Source organism: Acytostelium subglobosum, assembly GCF_000787575.1.
Source record: "Acytostelium subglobosum LB1 DNA, scaffold: scaffold31, whole genome shotgun sequence".
Taxonomy (NCBI): Eukaryota; Evosea; class Eumycetozoa; order Acytosteliales; family Acytosteliaceae; genus Acytostelium; species Acytostelium subglobosum.
The window spans coordinates 241,640-259,883 of NW_012236502.1; the positions used below are offsets into that span (position 1 = coordinate 241,640).

The 18,244-nt window shown below is 46.6% G+C and overlaps 10 protein-coding genes across 10 annotated transcripts; 7 read left to right on the plus strand and 3 right to left on the minus strand.

Annotated features, from left to right (window-relative positions):
* Positions 1-124: 124 nt before the first annotated feature.
* SAMD00019534_112480 (hypothetical protein) lies at positions 125-601 on the plus strand (the record flags this gene model as incomplete). The annotated part of the gene is made up of 1 exon (XM_012893577.1): positions 125-601. One exon carries the CDS (start codon positions 125-127, stop codon positions 599-601), a length of 477 nt encoding a protein of 158 aa, XP_012749031.1.
* Positions 602-656: 55 nt separating this feature from the next.
* SAMD00019534_112490 (hypothetical protein) lies at positions 657-839 on the plus strand (the record flags this gene model as incomplete). The annotated part of the gene is made up of 1 exon (XM_012893578.1): positions 657-839. One exon carries the CDS (start codon positions 657-659, stop codon positions 837-839), a length of 183 nt encoding a protein of 60 aa, XP_012749032.1.
* A 376-nt stretch (positions 840-1,215) lies between these two features.
* Positions 1,216-2,037, minus strand: SAMD00019534_112500 (hypothetical protein; the record flags this gene model as incomplete). The annotated part of the gene is made up of 2 exons (XM_012893579.1): positions 1,216-1,800; positions 1,876-2,037. Coding segments are annotated over 2 exons (747 nt in total), but the record flags the coding sequence as incomplete, so codon positions are not given.
* Positions 2,038-2,661: 624 nt separating this feature from the next.
* On the plus strand, positions 2,662-3,944 carry SAMD00019534_112510 (hypothetical protein; the record flags this gene model as incomplete). Its single annotated transcript, XM_012893580.1, has 2 exons — positions 2,662-2,955; positions 3,030-3,944. Coding segments are annotated over 2 exons (1,209 nt in total), but the record flags the coding sequence as incomplete, so codon positions are not given.
* A 1,567-nt stretch (positions 3,945-5,511) lies between these two features.
* On the plus strand, positions 5,512-7,684 carry SAMD00019534_112520 (hypothetical protein; the record flags this gene model as incomplete). The annotated part of the gene is made up of 3 exons (XM_012893581.1): positions 5,512-6,421; positions 6,507-7,265; positions 7,404-7,684. Coding segments are annotated over 3 exons (1,950 nt in total), but the record flags the coding sequence as incomplete, so codon positions are not given.
* A 212-nt stretch (positions 7,685-7,896) lies between these two features.
* On the minus strand, positions 7,897-8,859 carry SAMD00019534_112530 (hypothetical protein; the record flags this gene model as incomplete). The annotated part of the gene is made up of 1 exon (XM_012893582.1): positions 7,897-8,859. The coding sequence occupies one exon, from the start codon at positions 8,857-8,859 to the stop codon at positions 7,897-7,899; it is 963 nt and encodes a 320-aa protein (XP_012749036.1).
* A 935-nt stretch (positions 8,860-9,794) lies between these two features.
* SAMD00019534_112540 (hypothetical protein) lies at positions 9,795-11,584 on the plus strand (the record flags this gene model as incomplete). Its single annotated transcript, XM_012893583.1, has 2 exons — positions 9,795-9,986; positions 10,064-11,584. 2 exons carry the CDS (start codon positions 9,795-9,797, stop codon positions 11,582-11,584), a joined length of 1,713 nt encoding a protein of 570 aa, XP_012749037.1.
* A 1,265-nt stretch (positions 11,585-12,849) lies between these two features.
* Positions 12,850-13,557, plus strand: SAMD00019534_112550 (hypothetical protein; the record flags this gene model as incomplete). Its single annotated transcript, XM_012893584.1, has 2 exons — positions 12,850-13,391; positions 13,488-13,557. The coding sequence occupies 2 exons, from the start codon at positions 12,850-12,852 to the stop codon at positions 13,555-13,557; spliced, it is 612 nt and encodes a 203-aa protein (XP_012749038.1).
* A 188-nt stretch (positions 13,558-13,745) lies between these two features.
* Positions 13,746-14,839, minus strand: SAMD00019534_112560 (hypothetical protein; the record flags this gene model as incomplete). The annotated part of the gene is made up of 2 exons (XM_012893585.1): positions 13,746-14,759; positions 14,834-14,839. 2 exons carry the CDS (start codon positions 14,837-14,839, stop codon positions 13,746-13,748), a joined length of 1,020 nt encoding a protein of 339 aa, XP_012749039.1.
* A 652-nt stretch (positions 14,840-15,491) lies between these two features.
* On the plus strand, positions 15,492-17,580 carry SAMD00019534_112570 (hypothetical protein; the record flags this gene model as incomplete). Its single annotated transcript, XM_012893586.1, has 2 exons — positions 15,492-15,801; positions 15,908-17,580. The coding sequence occupies 2 exons, from the start codon at positions 15,492-15,494 to the stop codon at positions 17,578-17,580; spliced, it is 1,983 nt and encodes a 660-aa protein (XP_012749040.1).
* Between the last annotated feature and the right edge of the window lie 664 nt (positions 17,581-18,244).

Here is an 18,244-nt window from a genome sequence, read left to right on the forward strand (position 1 = left end):
AGGCCCGCGCCTACTGGCCTGTCCGTCGTGCGTCAGCTTTGGATCATTGTTATGTGTTTGTAATGTTGGAGAATGTGCGCGTGTCCTATTAACGTCCAAGTTAAACTCATCAGGTTATCGACGAATGATTGATCGATCCAAGATCACTGACACCTCCAACCTCCACTCTGGTTCCTTTCTCGTCTCGTCTCGTCTCTACTTATCTCTCTTCTCCCTCTCTCTCTCCCTAACCCTTCCCGTCCCCTCCAACAAACAACAACAGATGATAGTCATCTTCCTACAAGCATCCTTCTCTGCCTTCCAAGACTGGTCCACAGCAAAGGTGATGAAGTCCATTCTCAACATGTTGCCAGCAGAGTGTTTGGTGGTCCGCGATGGCAACGTAACCCGTATCACCACCAACCAACTTGTGGTTGGTGACATCGTCCATCAGAGCATGGGCAACAAGGTGCCAGCCGACATGGTAATCGTCCACACGTCTGGCGACTTCAAAGTCGACAACTCTGTGCTCACCGGCGAGAACAAGCCCATCAGCGTGCAGACCTCGCCCACCGATCAGTCCTTCCTCGAGTCCAAGAACCTGGCCTTCATGGGCACCTAAGTATTCAACGGCGACGCCACCGGTGTCGTCGTGCTTACTGGCAACTGAACCTGTGATGGGCCGCATCAACAAGTTGACCAACAGTCGTGGCGAGAAGGTACCCCTCATCCAGAAGGAGATCACTCGCTTCGTCTTTATCATCGTCCTGATGACAATCCTGCTGGTCGGCATCCTGGCCCTCGAGTGGGGCGTGTTCCTGCGCGTCAAACATCCCAACAACCATCCTCCTAATCGATGAGATTCGTAAACTATTAGCTCGTCTCTTCCCCAATGGACCAATTGCCTGGGTTGCCTGGTAATGTAATGTAATACAATGAATCTTGTAGCAGATCTGCTCGAATAAATATAATTATTCATCTTCATTCTTACACATTCAGAACGTGAGTTGTTCACCTCTTGGAAGTCAAGAGATTTGATCTGGAGGACATTTGACAACAAGGTGTAAGTTAAAGGATTGAGTTCACTATTATCTTCTCTTCATTATTATTTGTTATACTATATAATAATTAATTATAAACAAACAATGGATTTAAATTTAGATCACTCCATACTCAAGAATTATAATTACTCCATCAGCATGATAATTTATTAAAATGATTTTATTTAAATTACAACTTAATTGTAGACTCAGGGGATATTAACTCGACTGTAGTATTACGAGCTGTGATTGAATGTCTTGGACTTCTGGTCATGTCAAACACGTTGATACCATTAGTCACTGGTGACCTAGGCTCTGACAAAGGAGAATCCACTACACTTCTTGATATCTGCACCGATGACAATGGAGGAGAGACTACCTCCGTTGTCTTCATCGTGTGCTCTATAGTATCTTTCCCGGCATTACTAAGTTCTCTATATCTGTTGGCGAATAAAAACACTCCAATGATAGCTGCTACAAATGCGGCTGATCCAACAACAATACCTGCGATAGCTCCTGATGATAGACCACCTGAGGCTACGAGAGGTGCTGCCATCGCTGGGTTGGGAATGCCTCCAGTGTACAACTCAACAAACTCCGCATGTGTGAGGTCACTGAATGAGTTCACAGAGAGTTGGAGGTTGTTGGCATTTGGGTATGACTCTACCGGCATGACATCGTACAAACTTCTTGTCCTCAACTCTGCAGTATCTTTATACTCAATTGCCACATCGACTGTTGTTACTCTCTCATTGGACTGTGCAATATTAAGTACATTATCCTTTGATGAGTGGCTCTAAGGTTAGATACAATGATCATAAATTGAATGAATGATTGATTTATTACATTGACATACCTTCCATGAATTGAATCTACTTTGGAATTCACCATTGGTATAATGTACATTATATATTTGCATCCAATTTTGAAAGGCATCAAATAATATGTTGTCAGATGGTATGGTCAATGCTCCAACAAGTTGAAGTGTAAATATAATTGTTATGAATAACTTTAACATTATTAACGATGTAATAGTATATATTTGTATTTGTACAGAATTGTATTATATTGTTTGTTTAGCTTTGTTAGTTATTTCAATCAAAATAGTGATCAACTCTTGTTTCTTTTTATTACCAAGATGATAAAATTCTTGATCCTCCTTACTTATTCAAAGATTGGATTGAACAATGGTCCATGCTTGGTTTGAGTCTAGAAATGGAAGCCATCACATCCCACTACTCTACTCGAAATCTAAAGAATCTGCCGTTAGTTCCATTTAGAATTTAAAGATTATAATATTAGATTGTAAACTGATCTATCTGGATTGTTGTGGCAACATTGATTGGTCAAAACGGTTACAAAACTTCGTGGTAGGTCGGGGTTTGGGTCTTTTTTTCAAACAAAAAAAGTAGGACGAATCAAAAAACCAACCAACTTTGTCAACCAAAATGCGTGGTCCTCAATCCCATTTTGGGAACTCATTCGCGAGATCCTTGACATGAACATTATTGAATAATAATTTTTAATTATTATTATTAACAATCAATCAACATCAAAACAATCAATTCGAAATCAATCAATCAAACAATCAACTGTATTATTATTATTTACAAATACAACCTTTATATATTATATTAAATTAATGTCTTTATTATTAAAAATTATATTTATTTTTAGTTTGGTTATTTGTGGAACTGAATCATCTTTGTCAACATCCCAAATAAATATTATTAATCAAATTCATAATCAATGGAGGAAGTACCCAACACCAACTCCACTAAACACACTCAGACCACTTAAGTGGAATACAACAATGGAGAATACACTTCAATCTTTTGTCAACCGTTGTACTGGTCAACAAAGTAACGAGGCACTATTCCAAATCAATAGTGAATGGAGATATTCAACCACTGGATCCGATGTCAATGTTCCAGATGTAAGTAAATAGAAATAATATATTAATAATATTTGTATAATTATTTTAACAATGATTGATCACTGATCAAATAGGTACTTAATAGTGTTTATAATACTAATTCAAACTTTGATTGGAGTACTTCGGCTTGCAAACCTGGAAAGAGTTGTCTTTATACAAGTGCTGTGTGGGAGAGGAGTACTGATTATGCTTGTGCCTCATCGAGATGTGGAGGACTGAACTATATCTATTGTTCATATTATCCAGCTTCATATCCAGGCGTAAGACCATACACTCCTCAATCAAATACTGGTCCAACTCAATCTCCAACACCAACTCAAACACCTACACAAACATCAGCTCCTGTGACTGGTCCAGTGAAGGGTCCATCTGGCTCCATTGATTGGACTGGCATGATGACATCCGTCAAGTTCCAAGGTACTTGTGGAAGTTGTTATATCTTCAGTGCTATTGCCAACCTTGAAGCACATGCTGTGATCAAGAAGGGCGCAAACAAGAATACACTTGACCTGTCCGAGCAATACTGTCTGAACTGCATCTCCAATGGATGCGGAGGTGGTTGGTTCGGATTGGTGTGGCAGAACTTCAGGTCGTTGCCACTAGAGAGCTCGATGATCTATCAAGGTCGAGTCAGTTCGTGTCAAGATCCAATGGCTGCCACTCCCAACAACAAGTTCCAATTCACCGGATCTCAATTCCTGAGAGACACCAGTGTACAGAGTTTGATCGATGCACTTCAGAATGGACCTGTATCAGTTGGTATGATGGCAGACACATCATTGGAGAACTACAAGGGTGGTATCTACTCTTGTAACACTAGATACACTTCACAGAACCATGCTGTACTGGTAGTTGGTTACAATGCTCAAGGAAACTATTGGATAATCAAGAATTCATGGGGACCTGGATGGGGAGAAGGTGGATTCTTTAGACTGACCAACAACAATGACAACTGTTTCATGAGAGGATACCTTGGTGGATATCCATTACTCTAATATCTGCCTTAGTTGACCTAACACATCTACTTGTACATCTTTAATAAACAATGTATTAATACACAATCTAATGATCCGCTCTCATACTTACATGTACATGAAGTTCAACAACACAACACAGAAGTCTATTACTTTGTAGTTTGTGTAGTTGTAATGAATGAATGAATGAAAGTGTGGATGAACTTAAGCTCATTAAAGGGTGAGTGACCTGATTCATTCATTCTTTCTTTCATTCAATTAACAACAATATATGTATATACATATACAAGTATAACAATACAATGACTGGAGATTTGAAAGAAGTTAACAACAACAATAATAATAATAACAATAACAACACATCTCCAAAGTGTATTTTGAAGAAGAGACTGGAAGATGAAGCTCCAACATGTGTAGTATGTGGCAACACATACTCAGCATTTCATTACCTCCAACATCTCAACAGTTGTGCAAACACCTTGAAGAAGGTGATCAACTATCAGTATGACAAACATGAAGAGGCCAAACTCAGACTACTTAGAGACAACATGAAGAATAGTCAAGAGAAACCTGCTATAAACACTGCAGATCTCAACAGTCCTCAACATATGGTATTGTTGTTGAACCGTCTTGAAGAAGCATCCCCATCATGTTTGTTGTGTTCGAGTGATGTATCCCCTTGAGGTATCTACAACACATTCATTCATGTACATCTGTGCTGGCCGACTTGGTGAACGAAGAGTTCACTCTGCCTGGAGATGTGATTGGAGAGGATCAACGGCGCCCCATCAGCTCTCTCGAAGAGAGAGTGGCACTATCAAGAATGTTCCAAGACTTTGTGGATTGCACAAAGATAAATGAAGGTGACAAGTGGTACCTGATCAACCAGGAATGGATGACCAAATGGAGAGCCAATGAAGACAACCTTGGTCCTATCTTGAATGAGACTCTACTCATGCCTGGTACCAATTTTCTAAGACCCGAAGTCACTGCGAACAAGGACTTCACTCCAGTACCTCAAGTGATATGGGACTATTTTCAAACAATCTATGGTTGTCCGACTGTGATCTCAAGGTTGGTGAACTCCAGCTACAAAGGAGATGACGTCAAGAATCATCCTGGATTCTACTTCATAATATATAATTTTGTTTCATGAACATCGATAAGAGTGACGCCAGAGACCATCATATTGGCTATAATGTTCAAGAACTTGATGCAAAGATTGTAAGTATGAAGAGTATAAAAAGTACAACCTATTATCTTTACATCAATAATTTAGAGAATTGGAAATAAATAATTTAGGTATATTGATCCTGCCAACTTAAAGATGTTGGAAATCGTCGAATGGAATTTTATGAGTGTACTAGTTTTTGGGATAACAAAAATGTAAATATAACTATAATTATATATATTAGATATTAATATCCCGTAATACATATAGTCTATCTTCAATTAAGACTACCTGGTGGCACCTGGAGCCATCTTATCCAAATCTTTATTTGCAATCATGGGCTAAATCAAATCAATAAAATCAAAATTATTCATAATTTTGATCGCTCGGTTTTTGATGAAACATAAGTCAATCATTTTGTTTAATCGCTCACAACACGTTTTATATTTGTCAACTACAGATAATAATAACAATAATATAATTATGGAGATAGTTGTTTCAGTTGGTGCACCCTCTGCTGATATGTGGGATGGAGGCAGTGTAAGAGAGTTCTATTACACTAGCCAAGACGGATGGCCCTGCATCCGCTCGATCGACCCAGTCGGCAAAGCATTCGAGTTTATTTGGAAGAGGGTCCAGAAGAAGGAGCCCGACACTGGTCTCTACGAGGACCGCCAGGCCGACGACGGCAGCAGCAGCAGCAGTAGTGACGACGACGGCGACAAGGATGAGCACTTCAAGAAGCTCAAGGAGAAGTACCAGGGCAAGTCCAAGGACTGGCTCAAGGACATTGACAACTACGAGATCATGGGTCTGGCGCATCTCCGCTGGAGAGCCACCGAGAACGACATCAAGAACGCCTACAAGAAAATGATCCTCATCTGCCATCCCGACAAGAACGAGGGAGGCAGCGACGAAGCGTTCAAGTCGCTGCAGAAGGCGTACGACGTGCTGTCTGACGCCAAGAAGCGTCGCGCCTACGACTCGAAGGAGCCATTCGATGACTCGCTGCCTACATCCACCGAGGCTGACCGCGGCGACTTCTTCAAGGTGTTTGAGCCAGTGTTTGAGATGAACTCTCGCTGGTCCAGCGTGCAGCCCGCACCCAAGGTCGGCGACATGAACACTCCATTCGACAAGGTCATGAAGTTCTACGACTTCTGGTGGTCGTTCAAGTCGTGGCGTGACTTCTCCTTTGACGATGACTACGAGCTTGACCAGGCCGACTCTCGTGACGAGAAGCGTTGGATGGAGAAGCAAAACGAGAAGAAGCGTACCAAGTTGAGAAAGGACGAGTCTGCAAGAATCCTAGAGTTGGCCAGTATGTATCAATTGAGAGTTGTAATCATTCATTCATTCATTGACTAACATGTTACCGTCCTCAATCACTCACTCACTCTACCTAGACATGGCTTACAAGAGAGATCCAAGAGTTATTAAGAAGCAGAAGGATGAGGAGGATGCCAAGAACGCTGCCAAGCAGGCAAAGATTGATGCCAAGAGAAAGTTGGAGGAGGAGAAGGAGCAGAAGGAGCGTGAGGAGAAGGAACAGAAAGAGGCAGAGGCCAAGAGGATAAAGGAGCAGGAGCTCGAGAAGAAGAACAAGAGAAAGGCTGAGAACAGAATCATCCACAACATCAAGCACGCATTCAGACAGCTGTGCTACGGCCCACCCAAGCCTCTCTACATGCCCATGCCCACCATCGAGGACGTCGAGTTCATCTGTGGTGAGATGGTGCCACCCGAGCTGGAGCAGTACACCAAGGTTCTGACCGAGGCTGACAACGAGCAAAGGAAGGTGTTGTTCACTGGCAAGCTTGCTGAGCTGCAGGAGGCCAAGAAGGAGCGCGAGAGACAGCTGGCCGAGAGCAAGAAGGCCAAGCAGGAGGAGGTAGAGAGCGAGCGCATCTGGACCGACGAGGAGCTGACCATGTTGGCCAAAGCCATCCAGAAATTCCCCGCCGGTTGTGCCCAGCGTTGGGAGAGCATTGCCACAATGATCCCATCGAGGACTCTGAAGGAGGTGATCAACAAGGCCAAGGAGGCCCAACCCACCAAGGCCTTCTCCAAGCCCGTCGTCCAGACCACCAGTGCCTACGACAAGTTCAAGTCCAAGGTCGGTGACAAGGCTATCTCATCCGAGTTGTCTCACAGATACGAGGTTGATGAGAAGGCACCAGTCGAAGCACCCGTTGTCGCTGCCCCAGTCGCCGTCGCTGCCCCAGTTGTCGTTGCCACCCCAGTTGTCGCTGCACCTGTCGCCGCCGCTGAGAAGAAACCCGCTGCCGCTGCTGCACCTGCTGCCCCTGTCGCTGCTGCCGAGAAGAAGCCAGCCGCTGCTGCTTCCACCTCCACCACTACTGCCGCCGCCGCCGCCCCTGCTGCTGCCGCTGCTGCTGCACCCGCTGTCGAGAAGAAGAAGGAGGAGATGTGGACCCCTGATGAGCAGAAGTTGCTCGAGGAGGCCATGCTCAAGTTTGACAAGACATTGACCGATCGTTGGGACAAGATCGCAGAGCACGTCAAGAGATCAAAGAAGGACTGTGTCGCTCGCTATAAATACCTGGTCACGCTCTACAAGACAAAGTAGAGTTGTCGTACGTGCACCATCACGTTGTGGCCCCCATGTATCAATCATGGAGGCCCATCCATCCATCCATATATCCATCAATGTGTCCAACAATGTAGTCTACTCCGAGTGAATATGTTTGTTTGTTGTTTGATTGTTTGTTCTATAATGATGCATCATCACCTGCTACTGCTGGGCTGTCGCTGCTTGATGTGTAGTTTATTACTTTACTTTCTGCTGTTCATGACCTCGAGCATGGTGGTTCCAAGCTTGGCTGGCGACAATGACATGACGACGCCGGCATCCTGGAGAGCCTTCATCTTGGAGTCGGCACCTCCCTTGCCTCCAGAGATGATGGCACCAGCGTGACCCATACGACGGCCTGGTGGGGCGGTCAGACCGGCGATGAAAGAGACGACGGGCTTGTTGGTGGGGTTGTCGCGGAGCCACTGAGCGGCCTCCTCCTCGGCCTCACCTCCGATCTCACCGATCAGGATGATACCCTCAGTCTGTGGGTCCTGAGTGAACAGCTTGAGACAGTCGACAAAGTTGGTGCCGTTGAAGGGGTCACCACCAATGCCAACGCATGTGGACTGACCGAGTCCGACGGCGGTGGTCTGGGCGACGGCCTCGTATGTGAGAGTGCCGGAACGCGAGACGATACCGATCTTGCCTGGACGATGGATGTGGCCGGGCATGATACCAATCTTGCACTCGCCGGGCTTGATGATACCTGGACAGTTTGGTCCGATCAGACGGGTCTTGGTCTGACGGTTGAGAATGGACTTGACGCGAACCATGTCCTGCTGTGGGATGCCCTCGGTGATGCACACGACCAGCTCCATCTCGGCCTCGATGGCCTCAATGATGGCGGCGGCGGCACCTGGGGGTGGCACGTAGATGACCGAGGCGTTGGCGCCGGTGCCCTTCTTGGCGTCGGCCACTGTGTTGAAGACGGGCAACTGCAGATGGGTGCTACCGCCCTTGCCTGGCGAGACACCACCGACCATCTTGGTGCCGTACTCAATCGCCTGCTGACTGTGGAAGGTGCCCTGCTTGCCGGTGAATCCCTGGCAGATGACCTTTGTGTTCTTGTCGATCAGCACGTATGGCTTGGTGGCCGTGGCGTAGGTCCTGGCTGCGCCTCCAATGATTGATCTGTTCAAGATAGCGATCTTTCCTCCGAACATCTTTTTAACTTTAAGTCTAAAGTATGTTTATATATATATAATATGTATGAAAGTAGTATGAAAGTGAATGACTGATATTGATGTTGGTGATGTTGATTATGCGTGTGTGTGTTTGTTTGATCGAGAGGTCCTCAGTTCGGCCTCTCACACACACTCAATTTTAAAAAGTTGATCAAAATTTGGGATTTTATTTGTTTTTAATTATTTATTACAAGTTCACCCAACAAGTCAACTTAACTCTATCATGATTGATCACATTGATTGATTGATGAAGAGCAGTGAAGTGATGACCTTGGAAATAACAATATCTCTTCGCCCAACCAAGATTGGGTTGACTTGGGCGGGTTCCAATGTCCTTGTCATCCATCAACATCACTCATTATAGTATATTCCAGTAATCCAATCAACTGTCTATCTGATAGAGGTGTTTGTTATTTGATGGAATAAGAAATGAAAGAGTGAACAAGTAAAGAGAGTATGAGTCAAAATAAGTCTTATTATCTATCTGTCAAGTTGACGCAAAGATTCTAACAACATGATGATGTTGAACAATAAAATAAATAAAGTTTTGGATTTTTGTTGACCAAAGTTCGTTTCTGACCCAATAAAACCTAAAGTCGAACGATCGCTTTGATGAGATGCATCAAATTTATTCATTCAAGCATCAACCCCTTTTGGGAACTTATAAATATACACACACAAACACACGCATTCCTAACCCCCACATTCTCATCAACTCGCTCACTCATTCATTCATATCGGACTGATTGGCTGACTGATCAATCATTTCATTTCATACCATACCATTTACCAACCAACATCATTTATAATCTCCAAAGTTATAACAATCAAACAAACTAGTGGAATAGACAACAACAATGTTTTCGAATATCGGATCACGTGCAGGCACTAGTGCAGCTCAGGCAGCAACATCAATGCTTTCGGCTGCCATACCAAAGTCATGTCCATTCTTTCACGGCACTGCCGGTAGAGCAATGACAAGCACCGCTCAAAAGGTGCATCAAATCATCGATAGCCATCCAACCAGTCTCACTCCAGAGAATGCCAAGGACTTCTTTGAGAAGTGTCCCTTCGCTGGAGTAGTAGAGAGTAGCCTTCAACAAGAGGTATGTGTGTTTGAATGAATGAATACAACGAATATGTCACTCATTCATTCATTCATTCATGAACATGGTACATATAGGGCGACCAAGGATTGAAGGTGTTGTCACACTTGATTGCACCTCAGAATAGCACTTTGGTCATTCAACCAACTACTAGCGAGGATAACTTGGTCAAGGAGATGATTGAAACGAATGAGAGACGTAGGAATGAGGACCTGGTCATTCAACAGGAACAGCAACAGCAGCAACAGCCACAAAGATTCCAATTCCAGGAGAACTTTGAGAATGTGATCGACAACCTCAAGGAGGAGGGCAGATACCGTGTGTTCACCACGATCCAGCGCCAGGTCGGTCAGTTCCCCTACGCCAAGAAGTTTGCCAACGTTGATTATTACAACGAGGCCGTGGCGACCTCCCCCGACGCAGCAGCGTCCGCCCAACTGTTGTCCACACAACAGGAGGAGATTGAGCTCGATGTGGACAGCGAGGGAATCGCCGTTTGGTGCAGCAACGACTACTTGGGCATGGGACAGAACGAGCTGGTCATTGAGGAGATGACCAACTCCATCCGCAGAATGGGCGCAGGCTCTGGCGGCACGCGCAACATCTCTGGCACGACCAGCGAGCACGTGATGCTCGAACGCGAGCTGGCCGACCTCCACCACAAGGACAACGCACTCGTCTTTGGCAGCTGCTACGTGGCCAACGTGTCGGCCGTGACGTCGATCGCCGCCGCACTCCCCAACTGCATCATCTTTAGTGATGCCAAGAACCACGCCTCGCTCATCGAGGGCATTCGCAACTCCAAGTTGGACAAGTTTGTGTTCCGGCACAACGATGCCGAACATCTCGAGCAGCTGTTGGCCTCTGTCGACCCAGCACGTCCCAAGTTGATCATCTTTGAGTCGGTCTACAGCATGGATGGCACTATCGCGCCCATCGAGCGTATCTGCGACCTTGCCGACAAGTACAAGGCTCTCACCTTTATCGATGAAGTCCATGCCGTCGGTCTTTACGGCCAGCGTGGAGCAGGCGTTTGCGAGCGTGACAATCTCATGCACCGCATCGACATCATCTCTGGCACTCTCGGCAAGGCGTTTGGCGTCTATGGTGGCTACATTGCCTCCAACCGCCACATCATTGACACGATCCGGTCGCTCAGCCCTGGCTTCATCTTCACCACCTCTCTCCCACCCTCAATCGCCGCCGGCGCGCGTGCCAGTGTCAGCTACCTCAAGAAGAGCGAGAGGGAGCGTCGCCTGCACCGCGAGCGCACCGAGAAGCTTAAGCAATCGTTGCGCGATGCCAACCTGCCCCTGCTTGAGTCGCCCTCGCACATTGTTCCATTGATCGTCGGCAACTCTGACCTGTGCAAGAAGATGAGCGACTACTTGATGCTTAAGCACAGGATCTACGTGCAGCCAATCAACTACCCCACGGTGCCCAAGGGTACCGAACGGTTCCGTCTCACGCCCTCCCCAGTGCACAGTGACACCGAGATTGGACGTCTCGTTGAAGGAATGGTCGATTGTTGGAGAACATTTGGTTTACAATTCACCAAGACATCGCCAACGTCTTCATCAACAACTGCACTGGTCTAACATTGACTTGTGGCGTTCCTCACCAACACAACATATTGTTATGTGAGTGTTCGCAAGAATAAGGATGGTGGTGATGTTAGTTCTTAGTAAGACTTCTTGGAACAACACAGTTCTCCACTTCCTCAATCCACATGAGCTGTCTTCATTCAATCCCAACAACAAACAAACAAACAAACAAATATACAAATATTAAATTGACAGCCATCAATCAATTAATTTATAAACACCTGGTACTATCAAGGCTTCATTGCAAGTCCTGACACGATTCCAACGACCTAAAGTCGAAGTTAATTCAGTTGGATTTGAACATTAATGTTCAATATTAACATCATCTTGATCATTAATTATCATCAGACTTTGGTTACCAATCAACTAATTGGTTGACCTGGAAAGTGGACTTAGGGAAAGTCCTGGAGACGACAATGCAACCCCAAGTGGATGTGAATCGTACTTTTATAATGGGGGTGAATCTCAAGAGAGAATCTAGCTCTCTCGCACACCCTCTAGAGTGTGGTGATTAATAAACATAAAAAAAAACAAAAAAAAATAGAAAATGCGTTGGAATTAGTATCTTGGTGGGGGGCAGTGCACAAACAAACATAAACTTGCATGTCCAGGAAGGAGACCGAAGTGTTGTGACAAAGATACGTGTGTATTTGTGTTTGTGTCTGTGTGAGAGTGAGTGAATGAGTCTGGTGACAGAGCATGTGAATCTCAAGGTGAATTAATTGGGCAAGCGTTTCTCTCTTGCATTCATTACCTCTCTCACACCCAGCAGTATCTCTCTCTATTATTATTGTCATACAAATAATCAAAAGAGAATACTCTACTCATTATATACATACATACATCATGTAAGTAAACTATTCAATCAATCAGTAACTCAATCAATCAATCGATTCAAAGTGAGGAGTTTGTTCTCATCCTCTCATTGATTGACATCACACCAAGTTTCTCTCACTCTCTCTCTCTCACACACACACTCATTGTGTTGTCGTTGTACTCTCTTACACTTTAACGTTCGATTCTCTCTTTGTTGTTGGTGATACTCACTCTCTCTTCATCACTTGAATCATCCTCTCTCTCATTGTTGTATTCAATCATTATTCTATTTAAAGAACAACTACTTGTCCTCATTCATACATCAAACCAAACAACAACAACTACAACAACAAACAAGTTAATTGTAAACTCACATACTTATAATAACATCATCATTACTTAGATATTTATTTTAAATAATAACAAACAAACAAAGATAAAGAATGGCCACAAAGAAGAAGGTTTTGTTGAAGGTTATCATCTTGGGAGACACAGGTGTCGGTAAGACATCTTTGATGAACCAGTACGTCAACAAGAAGTTTAGCAATCAATACAAGGCAACCATTGGCGCAGACTTCCTCACAAAGGAGTTGATGGTCGACGACCGTGTGGTCACAATGCAGATTTGGGACACAGCCGGTCAGGAGCGTTTCCAGAGCTTGGGTGTCGCCTTCTACCGTGGCGCCGACTGCTGTGTGCTCGTCTACGACGTCAACGTCGCCAAGACCTTTGAGAACTTGGACTCGTGGCGCGACGAGTTCCTCATCCAGGCCGGCCCACGTGACCCAGACAACTTCCCATTCGTCGTGCTGGGCAACAAGATCGATTTGGAGAACCAGCGTGTCGTCTCCCAGAAGCGTGCCGCCTCATGGTGCCAGAGCAAGGGCAACATCCCATACTTTGAGACTTCTGCCAAGGAGGCCATCAACGTCGAGCAAGCTTTCCAGACCATCGCTAGAAACGCCATCAAGTTGGAGGACGGACTGTATGTTTTAACAATCAACGACCATCAGCGCACTTATCAACAACACTTGCTAACACTATCCTTCTCTCTCTTTCTATTTCTTCTTAACTTCATCAGTGTGTTCCCAATCCCACCAGGTATCCAGGTCACTCCAGAGCCAACCCAAACCAAGTCTGGCTGCTGCTAAATAATAAACCATTCCTACAAAGTACTGTATTTCTTTAATCACCTTACTTGTGATTGATACATGTGTCCACTATCCTAGCCTCATGATGTTGATGATCAGATATCAGTAGTAAGACGATGACGACAACAAAGATGATTGGATGGGAAGAAGAAGACCTGATCAACATCACTAAGATGGTCGATGGTTATTTACTTCCTTTTGATAAACTGAGAGTAGTTCTGTTTGAACCATACTTTGGTTCTCTCCATGCCCTCTTCGACTGAGACGATGGGCTTGTACTGCAGATCACGCTTGGCCTTGGCAATGTTGAAGTAACGTGTCGAGTTGGAGTAGACCATGCGGAACACTGTGATGGTTGGGTGTATCTTGACGACGGGCGACAGTATCAGCACGATGAGGTCGATCAACCAGGCGATGGCATAGATCACAAGAAACGGCACCTTGATCTTGGGCCGCTCGTAGCCAAACGCCTCGTAGGCAAAGATGGGCATGTCCCAGAAGGGGATGGGCTCGTCGTTGGTGATGAAGTAGGCCTGACCCGGGATCTTGGACTGTTCGGTCATCTTGTCAGCGGCGAGAAGATGCGCGTGGACCACGTTGTCGATGTAGGTCCAATCGCAAAGGTTGTTGCCGCTGCCAAACATGAACTTGTTCTTGCCCTCCTTGGCGGCCTTGAGGTACTGGGGCCAGCCTTGAACGTCGCGTGGACCAAAGATACCAGCGGGACGCAGGGCGCACGTGAGTAGCTGGGCCGAGTTGGCAGCCAGCACGGCACGCTCGCCGAGCTCCTTGGTCTTGTTGTATGGGTCGAGATGAGTCTTGACGTAGGGCATGGTCTCGTCGCCATTGACAATGTCGCTGCCGTTGAACACGACTGATGAGCTGCTCGTGTAGACCAGTTGACGCACGTTGGCACGACGACATGCCTCGACCAATGTCTCAGTGCCCGTCACGTTGACGCTGTAGTATAGGTCGTAGCCCATGCCGTGAGTGGGCGAAGCAGTGTGAAAGACACAGTCGATGCCCTGGCAAGCAGCCAAGAGGTCGTCCAACACTCTGATGTCTCCAACATGAAATGTGACCCTAGTGTCCTCATACGACTTTCTAATGTCAAACACATGGACCTTTGTTTCGCCACGGGCCAACAAGGCCTCGACGATGTATCTTCCCAAGAATCCACCTCCACCTACAACCAAGTAACTCTGTAATAGTGTGAGTTGTGAGAGTGAGTATGTGTCTCGACTCGAGGCTCTCTTTACTCTTTGTAAGTCCTTACCTTCATTGTTGTTGTGTGTGCTTGATTGATTGTTTGATTGATTGTTTGATTGACCGATTAGTTGCTTCTTTGATTTAGTGAAGTGTGGGCCAAAGATCCACCTCTACCAGATAGAACTATCGCAAATTTAAATGAAAACAAATACAATTCCAGCCAGATATCTTTATTACTCCTGGAGTATTACCCAAAGTATCTAAATGATTATGCTCTGTCTAGCTCTATAAAGATAAGATGAGGACCATAACTCTAGGATTCTAAATAGTATATCACTTCAACTACTTGATTCATCGTATTCAATTGAATAAGTTACTACTTTATAAAGCTCATTGTAACTTGTTTAAACTCTGTATATGTATAATGAGACACCTTAAATTGATGTGAGAATAATAGTACTGTCGTGGGGTTGGACTTCCAACCCATTTAAGGAAATATTTGTCAATTTTACATTACAAATTAAGGAGCTTATCCAACAATTACGTGAAGAGCCGATATGGGAAGAACACGATCAGCGCCATCTGTTGCAAGAGTATAATACTTGGGCAAGAGCCAGGAGGAGTAGGCCAAGAAATACACGGGACACTTTGCCGCAACCAACTTTGTGGAAGCTGGTGGCTCAAGTTTTACTTTGCACACACATACACACATACATGCTCTCACAATGCTGGATACATTGTCACCGCATTGCCTCGGCAGTATTGTTTGCTGTTTGGACACGCTCGACCTCGTCTGCTTGTTGCTCACATGTCGCCGCCTCTACACTCTCAAGTCGATGTTGTGGCAGCGCGCTCTGCCCTTGGTCCACAGACTTGACACGGTCAAGTGCGCAGTGGTGCGCACAACTTGGATTGAAGGCATTCGCTACGAGAAGCCGCGAAAGAACGAGCGTCCCTATGTCGAGGCATCGAACATGTTGAACCCGAACCTGTTTGACTCTTCGATATCCCACCAACTTCTCGTTCGAACACTTGGTAAGCTTGAGCACCTTCGAACGACGAGAGAGCGCCATCGCTGACATTTGTCCACAAGCTTTCAGTGAATATGACTCCAGGAGCATCTCCTTCAACGCGTCGGTAGATGTGGCGTCACTTAAGTTCTTCACCAAGTTCGACCGTGATCCATTGATACCCGCCACAGTTCAACGACTGAGCGTTGGTCGCGCCAATTCCCAACCACAGGCCACGCCACCTGCCACTGCATCGACATCGTCGTCTTTCTTTAAGTCGCTGCCCTCGTCCCTGACCAGCCTCCGCCTCATCGCCTGTCCACTGGCGATCGCTGCTGGCACCCTTCCCGTGACGCTGACCACATTGAAGCTGCGCAACTACGCACACCCGCTCTCATTCCTCGCGTCGCTGCCAGCTCTCACCTGGCTGGACATCACGCAGTATCAGCTCACACTGGCGGTCGGCGACATTCCCACGACGGTACACACACTGGTCATGCTGGGCTACATGCCCCAGCTCGACCTCTCAACTGTTGGCATAATTCCAAACTCGGTCACTCGCCTCCAGTTGGACTGTCAGAGTCTGACTCAGAGACAGCAGCTGCCCATCGGCGCAATTCCCTCGTCGGTGACCAGGCTGGATCTTCTTCGCCTCCAAGCCATCCCTCCCAACTCCATCCCCTCGTCGGTCACGACGCTTCGACTAAACGCCGATCTCTCTCAGCACAAGTGCTCGGCGACTTTGCAACCAAACAGTCTTCCACCATCGATCACCTCGCTGGACCTTGGCTTCCGCCAGGTGTTCCAGACCAACCTCTTCCCAGCGGCGCTCAAATCGTTAGTGATCAACATCCTTGTCCACGCAGAGAACACTTCTATCCCAGCAGGCTTCTTCCCGGCGCGTCTAGAATCGCTGTCCATGAGCTGGGGGTCCGACAGGCCTTGTCAGATCGAGCCCGGTGCCATTCCCGAGTCTGTCACTTGGATGGATTACAATGGCGTCGCCACGTTGCGCGCAAACAGTTTTCCATCCAGTCTTCGGTCACTCACTCTGCACAAGGCGCCATCTGACATTTCCTACCTCACTCATATGGATCACCTCTGCCTTGGGAGCCTGCTCGTTGCCAATCGCTACCCCATCGGCACTCTCCCAGCCTCGCTCACGTCGATGGACATGCGATATGACCTCTTCAGCGAGGAGATTGGCAACAATGGCACGCCTGACGCAAAGGTCTACATGAGGCTCAGAAGCCGCCAGGACCAATACCACATCCCATCCTCTGTGACCAAGCTCTATCTCGACATTGCCCTCCTGCCGGCGCACTTCCTACCGTCGACCATTCGCCACTTGGAGCTATACACCCGTGATTCCTTCAACAGTGAGGTGTTGCCCGCCAACCTAGAGACATTCATCCTCCACTACACTACTCCGATTAATCGCGCATGCCCCATCGTGCTCCGCGACCTCCCACCAACCATTCATTCGTTGGCACTCTTCAGCAACCCGCACAAGTTAAATGACGCAAAGAACACACGGTATCTCAGTCTAGACACCTCACGGAAGTTCCCATCGATCAGAACGGTCGTCCTGGGCTGCGAGACAGGTCGCCTGCCAATTGCCCTACTTCGTTGCTTCGCTGTCGGCACTGATATCGAGCACCGCTACCAGGTCGGTGACAACAGGATCGTCGTGTTCATCCGGATCATGTCTCCGACGACTGCGTTGCTCCTATCGCCGCAGTTCCGCGGCGGCATTATTGACTTGGGCGTCGGCGCAGCCCCTGTCCTCAACCTTCCGCTCTAAAAGGAGCATCTACACCATCGAATGCCTACTGGGCATATATATTCTACGTGACCCGAGCTCTGGTGCGCTGGCTGTCCTTCAGCTACTTTGCCAACTCGCAGTTCGAGTGCAACAGGAACTACTTCAATTCTCTGTGGATCAACTTCTTGAACCAAACTCTGCTGTCCCTGGCCGACATCTTTGGAGGCGTTGCCTCCACCAAGAAGTCAAAGTCGCCTTTGTTGAAGCGGGCTGCACTTACCTACTCCGCACAATCCAACCAATAAACAACCACCATGACATGCAGACAGTATTTTTTGTGTCGCCTAAACCATTCAAAGAGGTGGGAAGAGACTCTTTGGCCAGGAGTGGCCGGGTCCACTCGTGCGTGGATTAGTGGAAGAAACTTGCTTCCAATGATAATTTCTTGAGGGGCGTCGTTGCCAGTCGTGGTGCCAGTGCCTGGCGAAAGCTTAAAGGTAGTCTTCCTGTCACACTCCCCAATCGATGGTACCCGAGCTTGGTGTTGTCAAGATACAAATCAATTCGTACTGCCTCTACTCTATCAAGGATGGAAAGTGGTACCACCGAGCTCCATTGAACTACCCAGTCGAACAGATACTTTCATGCTACCTTCCATGATCGATCATCATCACAATCTCAATAAACATCCAGCAAACTTCAC